The sequence below is a fragment of the Sturnira hondurensis genome, unplaced genomic scaffold (genome assembly GCF_014824575.4).
Source record: "Sturnira hondurensis isolate 20B ecotype Veracruz unplaced genomic scaffold, ASM1482457v3 Scaffold0024805, whole genome shotgun sequence".
Taxonomy (NCBI): Eukaryota; Metazoa; Chordata; class Mammalia; order Chiroptera; family Phyllostomidae; genus Sturnira; species Sturnira hondurensis.
Window position 1 is genome coordinate 5,621,152 of NW_028097436.1, and position 12,532 is coordinate 5,633,683.

General features: G+C 36.0%; 1 protein-coding gene across 4 annotated transcripts in view; it reads left to right on the top strand.

Annotated features, from left to right (window-relative positions):
* Nucleotides 1–12,532, top strand: part of TDRD3 (tudor domain containing 3) — a 184,473-nt gene that overhangs the window by 60,869 nt on the left and 111,072 nt on the right. For all 4 annotated transcript variants that reach the window (XM_037038695.1, XM_037038694.1, XM_037038696.1 and 1 more), the window contains exon 3: nucleotides 2,639–2,704. In XM_037038695.1, coding sequence (XP_036894590.1) covers nucleotides 2,639–2,704 — 66 coding nt within the window. The remainder of the gene's footprint in view (nucleotides 1–2,638; nucleotides 2,705–12,532) is intronic.

The window sequence follows — 12,532 nt, forward strand, 5'->3', positions numbered from 1 at the left end:
TCAGAAAAAAATTTAAGGTGCTAGCCCAGTCTTACTATGAATACTATGTATTAGTAAAACTTTAAAAACAGATTTTTAAAAAGATTCTATATCATATAAATTGACTTGTCAAATAAACATTTTGTTGAACTTAACTTGAATAAATAGGAATCTTTTGTGTGTGCACATATGCATGTGTATTTAAAAGCTAAATTTTTACCCGGCATAATTTTTTATGTGCAATATAAGTGTATTTTTGTATCTATGTGTACTAGGATCTTGGTATAATGGCATCTGAATCATAAAATTGTTTTGTAGTACTATAAATTAACTTTGAACTTAGTATGTTTAAAGATTTGGTAGGTCATTTTCATTTTGCTAAAATAGCAATGAAATAACATTAACTATATGTATATATAACTTTTTAGAAATTATTTAAACTTGGAGTATATTGTCTGTTTTGAGCCTGACAACAACTTTGTGAGATAGGGTTGGTGACTCCTCCCTCCAATCTCCCATTTCATAGAGGAATACATTAACTGGATTTAGAAAAAAAAATTTTTTTAAGATTTAATTTATTTTTAGAATGAGGAGAAGTGAGAGAGAAAGAGAGAGAGAGAAACATCAATGTGTGGTTGCCTCTTGTGCTCCCCCTACTGGGGACCTGGCCGGCAACCCAGGCATGTGCCCTGACTGGGAGTCAAATAGGTGACTCTTTGCTTCACAGACTGGCTGTCAGTCCACTCAGCCACACCAGTCAGGGCAGATTTAGAAAAATGTTGATGGTATCCAAGATCATATTAGTTATGCAGTGAATCAAATTTTAGTCTAATGCTCACTTCTACTTTTATTTCAGTGCCTCATTTTCATTTAGTTTAGTTCATAATTATTGATAAAAACCAGAAATGAGGGAGACTGATGTATCAAAATTTTTATATATTCTGTTTTTCGCATATATTTAAATGTTGCAGCATTTGAGTGACTTCAAAATAATGTCTCTGCTTTTATGAACTGTTAGTTATGGTATTGACTTAGTGGTTATACATTTTTGGATGATAAATGTACATGTTTTATATTCACTAAAATAAACATGATAGCTAACATGAATTAAATGCGTGTTCTTTGCAAGTCATTGTGCCAAGTGCTTCTTATGCATTAACATTTAATCTTCAAAACAATCCTAATACAGGGAAGAGTAGTATAAGAAAGTATTTTGTCCCCATATGTCACTCAGTACTTTCAAAGTGAAAAGGCTATGACTCGAAGTATGGTTTATAATTCGTTCATTCTGTTACTGGATGGGGGCTGCAGAAAGGGTAAGCACAAAGCATTGTTACACAGATGTGTGGATGTGGGGCCTTAGTTTGCTTGGCAGTTACTTTGGTGGGTTTTGGTTGAGGAGTGATTCCTGCATTATATTGAGAAATACATTATGAATCATGGGAGTAGAAGACTGGAAAGATCTGTGGGGATTGTATGACACAGACTTCTTTCTTAAGCTGACCACATATGGATATTTCAAATAAAATAATATTCTATTATTATAGATGTTCAATAAATAGTTAAGACTATCCTACTTCTCTATATGTATTTCTTTTATATTGCAATAATTTTAATCATCTTGTGTTTTCTCCTTAAGTCTGATATAAATTTCTCCCTTGTAATTTATGTGATTAAAGGCACTCTAAGTCTGTTTCATTTTGCTCTTAAGGCAATGAAGAGCTACTGTTTGCTATATTTTAAAGAATAACAAAATAATACAAATTTTGAACCTCACACTCTGTTTTCAGGATAATGTCTTAGCTTAAATAATTAGGTCTTTTTCATGAGTATTGACAGTTTTCCTAAGAACAAACTTCCTCCCATTCCTTTACTCTTTACTTCCCAAAGAAAGCAAAAATCCTGAAAAGTTCTGCTTTTTATAAAGACTGTGGAATTGAAATTCTGGTTTTATGTCAGAAATGCGATAACTCTGTATTAGGCCTTCCTTAAGTTTTCCCTTTTTGTATTTTGCTTTTTTGTTTTCTGAATAATCTGTATTTCTGTATTTTTATATGGTTAGTTATTTACCAACTTCAATTTTTATAATTTGCCTAAGCAAATTAAATACATTTTTATTAAGGGTAACTCTCACTATAATTACTTGCTGTTGCATTGGAATTCTTCCCTGGGATATTTGCATGTTATATAGCTTTGTTATGTTATGGCTATTATAGTCTATAGAATAATGTGTTCTCATGTCTTTGCATATCAAGCTTATATAGGATTTACTTGTCAAAAATGTATACTTTTTATGAATTAATTTGGTTTTGAATTATGACATTACTTTTGTAGTAAGGTTATAGTTTACATAAAATAAAGTTTTAGAATTCATTTGAGAATATTTAGTAAGTTAAAAGATTACGTAAAAAGGTATGACCAGAAATAAGGTTATCTGTGTGTTAATGTTCAGCCTGCTGGTACACTTTAAATAACACGTGTATGGGTCTGTGTTATTTGAAAAGATTGATTTTTTATGTAGATCTCCTAATTAGCTAAAAGACATTTATTTAAATTTTGCTCCATAAACTTTAAGTAATTTTGTCTTTTGTGATTGAGACTAAATTTAAATTAACTTTTCTTTATAATTATATTTTAATAGTAATGTTTTTTATTTTAGACAGACTTAAGAACAATTGGCAAGAAATTCCTCCCCAGTGACATCAATGGAGGAAAAGTAGAAAAGGTAAAGAAAAATGTTCACTTCTTAAATTATGCTAACTGCAACAAATATTAATATACCGTAAATTACTGGAATTATTTTTGAGTCAATAGAAAGTGCAACTGCAAAATATTTTGGAAGCAAACAGGCCACAGAGTCATTATTACAGTGATTTCCTATACACATGGAAAATTATTAGGATTTAGAGTTTTAAAGTTTCGATGACTTCTAAACATTTTTAAAAGATTTTTGTTTTAAGAATTATAAGTATGGCATGTCTACATATCAGACTTACCAGACATTGTCAGAGCTCAGGACAGGAACCTCTTCATGCTTTTTAATTTTAGTTGCCTGCTATGTTTATTTAATGAACTTACTAATATTAAATTATAAGATTGTAAGAGAGCATTAGGAGTAATTTGACAAAGCCATGAATTTAGTTATTCCTATCAATTTGCATTTACAAATGTGTAAAAATGCAAAAATGTAAATGTGTAAAAATGCAAAAATGCAAATGTGTTTTACACATTTACAAATGTGTAAAAATATATATTTATGTTACAATCTTTCAGTAGCTTTTCTAAAATTCAAGGATACAATGTTCAGATAACAACCAATCACTCTTTAACTTCTTACTCATTCCTATTTAATTTCTTCTTTTTATTTGAAAATGCCTGTAAATTGTGTGAGCCAGGAATTTTTTATGTGTTTTTGGTCACATGCTGTTGGTCTGTGTGCTGTTGGTTATTATTTTTTAAATATAGTTTATTGATTATGGTATTTCAGTTGTCCCAGTTTCCCCCCTTCATTCCCTTCCACCCTGCACACCCTCTCCCACCCACATTCCCCCACTTTAGTTCATGTCCATGTGTCACAAGTTCTTTAGCTTCTACATTTCCCATATGATTCTTGCCTTCCCACTGTCTATTTTCTACCTGCCATCTATACTACTTATTCTCTGTACCTTTTCCCCCTTTCTCCTCCTCCCACTCCCCTGTTCCTAACTCCATGTGATCTCCATTTCTGTGGTTCTGTTCCTATTCTAGTTATTTGCTTAGTTCGTTTTCATTTTTGTTTTAGGTGTGGCTGTTAATAATTGTGAGTTTGTTGTCATTTTACTATACATGTTTTTTAAATTAATTTGTTTTAATTGTAGTTCAAGTACAGTTTTCTTTTACTCCCATCCCAGCTCACCCCCCCCCCCAGTGCTCCCCATCTCCCTCCCATTTCTACCCTCCTTAGTTTTTGTCCATGTGCCCTTTATACTTGTTCTTGTAAACCCTTCTTCCCCTTTTCCTCTGAAATTCCCTACCCTCTCCCCTCTGATCCCTGTCAGCCTGTTCTCTATTTCAGTGTGTTTGGTTATATTTTGCTTGCTTGTTTGTTTTGTTTAGGTTCCTGTTAAGGGTGAGATCATATGGTTTTTGTCTTTCACCGCCTGGCTTATTTAACTCAGCATAATGCTTTCCAGTTCCATCCATGATGTTGCAAAGGGTAGGAGCTCCTTCTTTCTCTCTGCTGCATAGAATTCCATTGTGTAAATGTACCATAGTTTTTTGATCCATTCATTTACTGATGGGTACCTAGGTTGCTTCCAACTCTTGGCTATTGTAAATTGTGCTGCTATGAACATTGGGGTGCATAGGTTCTTTTGGATTGGTGTTTCAGGGTTCTTAGGATATAATCCTAGCAGTGGAATTGCTGGGTCAAAAGGCAGATCCATTTTTTGTTTTCTTAGAAAACTCCATATTATTTTCCATAGTGGTTGTACCAGTCTGCAATCCCACCAACAGTGAACTAGGATGCCCTTTTTTCCATAATTTCTCCAACACTTGTTGTTTGTTGCTTTTTTTTATGATGGTCATTCTGACTGGTGTAAAATGGTATCTCATTGTGATTTTAATTTGCATCTCTCTGATAGCTAGTGATATTGAGCATCTTTTCATGTGTCTCTGGATCCTCTTTATGTCCTCCTTGGAGAAGTGTCTGTTCAAGTCCTTTGTCCACTTTTTAATTGGGTTGCTTGTCTTCTTAGAGTGGAGTCGTGTGAGTTCCTTGTATATTTTGGAGGTTAAACCTTTGTCTGAGGTATCATTGGCAAATACGTTTTCCCATACTGTTGGTTCTCTTTTTATTTTAATACTGTTTTCTTTAGCCATGCAGAAGCTTTTTATTTTGATGAGATCCCATTTGTTTATTCTTTTCTTTATGTTCTTTGCTTGAGGGGACATGTCAGTGAAAATGTTGAAATACATGAGATTTTCCTGCCCATGTTCCCCTCTAGGACTTTAATGGTGTCACAGCTTATATTTAAGTCTTTTATCCACATTGAATTTATTTTGGTGTGTTGTGTAAGTTGGTGCTCAAATTTCATTTTTTTGTACATAGCTGTCCAGTTCTCCTAACACCATTTGTTGAAGAGGCTATTTTTACTCCATTTTATGTTGCTGTCCCCTTTGTCGGATATTAATTGACTGTAGAGACTTGGGTTTATTTCTGGGCTTGCTGTTCTGTTCCATTGGTCTATGTGCCTGTTTTTATGCCAGTACCAGGCTGTTTTGATTACAGTGGCTTTGTAATACAGTTTGGTATCGGGTATTGTGATCCCTCCTACTTTGTTCTTCTTTCTCAAGAGTGCAGCTGCTATTCGGGGTTGTTTATGGTTCCATATAAATTTTTGAACTTTTTGTTCTGTGTCTGTGAAATATGCCATTGGTACTTTAATAGGTATTGCATTGAATCTGTAAATTGCTTTGGGTACTACCAATTGCCAGCGACACTTGGGTATAGGCCCAACACTCCAGTGCCATCCAATTTCGGGGTAGTTGATTCGGCAGGTGAGTTGTTACACACTCCTTAGAAGATTCCGACTTCTATGGCCACTGTCTTGCTTATACAGGTTTTTTATCTTCTTTTTCTTAGATAAGTCCCTTTAACATTTCATATAATAAGGGCTTGGTGATGATGATCTCCTTTAACTTGACATTATCTGAGAAGCACTTTATATGCCCTTCCATTCTAAATGAAAGCTTTGCTGGATAGAGCAATCTTGGATGTAGGTCTTTGGATTTCATGACTTGGAATACTTCTTTCCAGCCCCTTCTTGCCTGGAAGGTCTCTTTTGAGAAATCAGCTGACAGTATGATGGGAACTCCTTTGTAGGTGACTGTCCCCTTTTCTCTTGCTGCTTCTAGAATTTTCTCCTTCATTTTAATCTTGACTAATGTAATTACAATGTGCCTTGGTGTGTTCCTTCTTGGGTCCAACTTCTTTGGGACACTCTGAGCTTCCTGGACTTCCTGGAAGTCTATTTCCTTTGCCAGATTGGGGAAGTTCTTCTTTATTATTTGTTGAAATAACTTTTCCACTCTTCCTTTTTTGGCACCCCTATAATTCGGATGTTGGAACGTTTAAAGATGTGCTGGAGGTTCCTAAGCCTCTCCTCATTTGTTTGAATTGTTTTTTCTTCATTCTTTTCTATTTGGTTGTTTCTTTCTTCCTTCTGGCCCACTCCATTCATTTGAGTCCCAGTTTCCTTTCCATCACTATTGGTTCCCTGTGCATTTTCCTTTATTTCACTTAGTGTAGCCTTCATTTTTTTCATCTAATTTGCAACCACATTCAACCAATTCTGTGAATATCCTGATCACCAGTGCTTTTAACTCTGCATCTGATAGGTTGCTATCTCTTGGTTGCTTAAAAGTATTTGCTGTGGCGCTTTGATCTGTTCTGTCGTTTGGGCCTTTTTTTTTGTCTTGTCGTGCCTGTTACCTACTGAGGCGTGGAGCCTTAGGTGTTCACTAGGGTGGGTCAACCTAGTTGCTGTGTTGTGATGCTGTATGTGGGGACGGGGTCTGAGAGGGGAAAATGGTGCTTGCTCCTCTCTCTGTTGCATTTCTGTCCCTTCTGTGCTTCCCCCAAGCAAACTGCCTTTCTGGTGCTGATTCCTGTGTGGGCTGGCCTATGCACGTTCTAGGACCCTGTTGGTCTCTTCAACAAATTCTACTATGAGGCTGGAAGTCTCTCCTGGAACCTCTACCCCCACAAGTGTTTTTAATCTGTGTTTTGAGGCTTTATTTCTTTGAGCTGGGATCCTGGGTTGTGCCATCTGTCTCACTCCCCAGTTTTGCCTGATTTATTTGTGCACGAATGTTGGACTGCCCTGCCTTACTTGTCATGCCCTGCTTCACAATTGCTGCCTTGCTGGGTCTGCCTGCTGGGTCTGCCTGCTGGGTCTGCCCGCTGGGTCTGCCTGCTGGGTCTGCCACCCTGTGCCCCAGGGAGTGCCAGCCAGTACCTGCGTGCCCAGGGTCTGCCTGCTGCTGTCTTGCATGCCTGGGGTTTCTCAGCTGCTGCTCTGTGCACCCTGTGCCACCACTTTTTTTTACCAGGACCCTTCTCTGCCAGGCTGCCGCCCAACTCCACCCCTCCTACCGGTCTGGATGAATGTGTCAATTTTAACTCCTTGGTTGACAGACTTTCATACAGTTCAATTTTCTGCCAGTTCTGGTTGTTATTTTGTTTCTAAATTATTGTCCTTATTTTGGTTGTGCGAGGAAGCACGATGTGTCTACCTACTCCTCCATCTTGGCCAGAAGTTCCTGTTGGTTATTTTTTGAATGATTAAGAAACATCATTAACCTTGATTTAAATAAATCTTTCATTGTATATGTTTTGTGTTTGTATATTCTTATTTTAACACATATATTTAAAATACAGTTATTGCACCACAGATATTTTAAATTTTAGATAATTTTAAAGGTCTGTTATGTAACAGCATTTTCCATGTTGCTAATATTAGTTCATTTGTGCTATAGATAGTAATCGTTTAGAACCATAAGAGTTTCTAATCCACTCTAGTTTTTTGAGACAGATACTCAGAGAAGAGTTTCTATAAACTCATCAGTTAATTTTATTGTTTACCAGGACTGTGTCAGCAACCTTTGATTATATTTTAATCTAAATTTCTTATGCTACTACTAGCATAAGAAATATCTTTATCTTCCCTCATATAAACAGAGAACATCTGGTTACCTTCCCTTGGGAGTAATTCTACGTATACTTAAAGCCTTGTAAATGTCACTGCCACAGGTTTCATTTTTGCTGAGGCCATTTACGTTGGTTCCTTTGTTTAGCCTCAGTGTCAAGTTTTCTGTTCAAATTCATTGTTCTCAGAGTTCTTTCCAGTTTCTGTATATTTCTTTCTTTCTTTCTTTTTTTTTTTTTTTTAGTTGTGCTAGTAGTTCTCACACTTCATTGTACACCAGGATCTCTCTGAGACTTGGCGAAAACAGCATACTCCTGCCCCCACCTTCACTCCCATCCCTGTTTTCTGATTGAGTTAAACTGAGAGAGAGCAAGAGAATTTGTATTTTTGGTCAGGTTTCTGTGGGATGTTGATTCTGCTTATCCAGGAAGCATACTTAGAAAATTGCTGAGTTATAGGACCCCAGATGAGCCAGTAGTCTTGGACAAGTTGTGTGAGTGCAAAAATTCTTTACAGGAAAAGTAACTAATATCAAGGCATTTCTGCGCATTGTTACACTAGTTTATGTAAGACAAATTTGAAAGTTTCTGGATTTTTTTGTTGTCCATTGTCTCTTTATGTGTCTTTAGGGATTCTGAGAACTCACCTCTGTTCTGAATTTATGGGGATGGTGAAGATAAGACTTTAATTACTCTGTACCCTCCACTTTCTCAGAATAGTTTTTCCTTTAAAATCTTTCACACCATGGTCTTTTCAGGATTTCCTTTGAGTTTAGCTAACAACACTAAAAATACAGCTTAAAAATCTTTGAATGTAGAAATTTTTGTGCCACATTTTATTCTTTAAAATTTTCTTAATGTTAAGTGACTTTAGTTTATACATAAAATGAGGAGATATGAAAAATAAAGCCCTTTTCAGATGGAATGATTTGAGTTGGATAACCTCCTGCTCTTCCTCTTTGACTATATTTTTCCTTTCACCACCTACTTCTAATAGCAAATATATTCCTCTTCATAGTATTGGTGACGATGTTTTAGAAAATAATTTAATAGAAATTTTAGAATCTGTCCCACAGAGATTGCTCATCTTATCTGCCTTTAGTTAAAACTCTATACACTATATAAAAATATAACTATTTTAGGCCAAAGTAAATGTTTAAGTCAGGGATGTCAAACTCATTTTCACCAGGAGCTACATCAGCCTTGCATTTGCTTTCAAAGGGCCGAATGTAACTTTAGGGCTGTATAAATGTAACTACTCCTTAACAGTTAAGTAAGAGCTCAGCACGGCCGGGTAGAAACAAGGTGCCGGGCAGGTAGAACAAGGTGGAGGGCTGGATTCGACCCGTAGGCCTTGTGTTTGCCACCTGTGGTTTAAGGAATATATTTTTGATGTGAATTGAACTATTTGTGCTTCTTTGTAAAATAAGATAAATGCAGCAAAAAGCTACTTTTTGGTGCCTTTATTGGAAGATTTATTAACCAATGTTTTGCTATGTTAATGCTGAATGAATCATTTTAAAGACATGGCTCCAGTCACCAACTTATGTATATTGTAGTTCTTATTTAAAATAAAAAAATTTTAAATAAAAAGTGTTAAATAAATTTGTTTTAATCTATGCACAAAACGTGTTAAATAAATTTGTTTTAATCTATGCACAATCTATGTACAAGATTAGTAAGCACAGTATTTAAATAAGTAATCTGTCTCTTCTTTTGAACATGTCAGATTTTGGTATAAAAATACTGTTTTCGAGTTTTCTTTTTATATTAATAAAGAAAGAAAGAATGAATGAATGAGCTGGGTTACCTAGTGATCTTCCAAATAGATCGTATTGGAATTTACCTTTCCCCAAACTAGTGTGGACAGAAAAGGTGAGCTGTAAGACAGCCTGGCTGCCTCGGGAAGCAGAGGCACGGCCGTCGTGTGTTTCAGATAGTGTGTGGAGAGGGAGGATGAGTGATAGGGACTGTACCATGTTGGAAAGATACGTATTTTAGCATCATTGGGCTAGACTTAAATCCTGATTCTCTTGCTTATTAGTTTTTGTGACTGCTGGCAAGTTTTTAATCTTGCTAGATTTTAGCCCCTTATTCTTCAAACATCATCTCCCTTATGACATTGAAAAGTGACGTGCTAAACGTGTAAATCCTTATTACCTTGTTTGGGTATCTTGTTACTGGGAGATATCCAAGGGCAACTGGACACTTCATTATTGACTGGGTTTTGACCCCCACCCTAATGCAGAACTCTATTACTTGGGCTATTATAAGTTCTGATGGTAATAGAATGAAAGCAGGACAAAAGCCATACTCTGACTATGTTCCAAGCCTGCCAGTGATATTACAGTTTTTAAGAAAGAAAGCACAAGAAAATTGTGAGGGTTGGAGAACATTTGCCCCAATATTTAAGAAGCAAATAGTTAAGAAGCAAGAAGCAGGCTGTGTTAGGAGCTGCCTCACTTAGTCCGTGTGGTCCCTTCAAAAGAGCCTCAGCCATGTGTCTTCCAAGCCCTTTGGAAGCTTATTCATTGGGCCTCAGGCTCATACAATGTTCTGGAGACTCTCCAGAACGGAGAATAGTTCTCTTTGGAGGAAGATTAAAGGAGTGTAGAGAGGAGTCTACACTTCCTTTGAACTTCCTCTCCTGCATGGCCAAAAGTAAATGCTCACGTGGTGTGTGAGCATTTTTGGTTATAATTAGTAAGACTTAGATAACACCATTCTCAATATTTTGGAATGTGACAGTGTAAAGAAGAATGGAGAACTGATAGGTCTGTGAGGAGGTAAGTTAGGAGAAGGCAATTAACCTTGGACACACTGAATTACCTCTCTCCTGTTCAAAGGCACACATCGCAATACTTCAGTAGGTCATGGTCATTTGGAGTTTGAAACTGGTCTTAATAATTGCTATTAATTATCACTGATTAATTTGGGAGAAAGTAGAAGGGCAAAAAGATCAAGTAACTTTATTATTAATATGGTTTTGCTCAGTCAGGTGCTTTTCTCTTTCCTTCCATTTACTCCTCAACATTATTTTGCAGTTATACTCTCTATAACCTTGATCCAGAGTTTTCAGACAAGTTTAAAAAGTAGTGAGAATAGGAAGATGACATTTTCTCTAGGCTTCCAAGCCTGAGAGATTTTCCCATAGGCAGGTTATGATTAGTTTTTAGGCCATAAAGATTTTGAGAGTGGACGGATATGTGGTGGGGAAGCCACATTTTGCATCTTATTTTCTGAGTTTTTCAGGGCAGGCTTTGCATTTCTCTGATACTACAAAGTCCTGAAACATGGTAACTTGGCAGCTAAAAGTCACGGAAAAGCCATGACACAAAAGAAATACAGCAATAATTCTTTTTCACTATTTAATATTTTTCATACTCTTCTCTAAGGTTAATATTTTGCTCTAGTTATTTTCAGTTTTAATCTTCCAACAAATGTGTAGAAATCAATTATAAGATACAGGTTAATGTAAAAAATTTGTTACCCAGTCCAGCTATGTGATGACCTTATGTGTTACTGTGGAGCTGTAACAAGAAAGGCTTTCAGTTCTGTGTTTTATTTTTTTCACATAAGTTCTAGGACTGACAGGTTGTATATGTCTTTTTAAACGTGAAACTGATTAAAGACTTAATTTTTCCAAATGGAAGTGACCAGCTCAAAGCTTAGGCAATCCCAACATCAGCCACAAGATGGCTTCACTGCCTTAAAATTGACAGTCTGGAAGTTAGGTGTTTTTAAAATGAAAAAAAATTGAAAAAAATTAAGTTTTAACTTAAATCAAATGGTATTATTTCATATATATTAGTTTATTATGTGCTAAATAGTAGAATTTACTACTCTTCCTTTTAGTGAACTATTGAAATTAAACATGTGCTTTTAGAACTGAACAGTGGGTTAACTGAAAGACTGATTTTTTACCATGTTTTGTGTATAAGTGCTTATTGGTCATTATTAATAAGACTTATGTGGATTTTGAAAATGACTGAACAAAGCAATATGTATTGGATAGATATGCTTCTGATAATTAAAAGCAAACTGTTCACCATACTTTCTTTTTTTAATTCTCCCAGAGAGCAAAAAGCTGAAGAGGTGAAGTATAGAGGTGTGGAAATAGGCAAATGACGCATAGGGAGAGGTGTTGCTTTTGACAGGGAGTCTCATAGTGTTTTCCTTGTATTTCATTTGCTGTGGTTACTCTGGATCATTGAGTAAAAGAAATTGCTGTGCTGTTACTTTGATGTATAAATTGATGCTTTTACAGGGATTTCAAGTTTAGGAAAAGGTCATCATGGTTACATTGTCTGTTTCTAAATGACCAAGCATATATGATAAACCTCTTTTAAAATGTTCTGAGTGAGGCTTTCAGATCTCTTTCAGTAAATGTATCATATCCATGATTCAGCAATTTCTCATTTATTATTTTTTTGATTATTTTTTAACATTTAAACTCTCCTGCTGTATATGAATATCACTGGAATAATTTGAGATCAGGATTTGGGAGTCCTTTTCCAAAGCCTTTTCTTTCAGTAGCCCTGATGCCACCTGACCTGCTTTCCCTCTTAATCATTTTGGTGTGAGCACCTAACTTCTCTAGGAGAATTCTGGTTTTAGTAAACTCTTCTTCTCATTTTCATTGAGAACCTGCTCTGTGCCAGGTCCCATGTTAAGTAATTTATGTGAATTATCTATGTAGTCTTCAGAACAGCACTGGAAACAGGAATTACCATCGCAACCGTTTTGCTCTAGAGATGGGGGAACAGGAGCTTCCTTAAACTCTGTCTTCTCTTGCCACAGCACCTTGATAATCGCCATGTGAATGGGATGCCCTCCCCTTGGCTGCCAGGCAGACTGCTATTTACT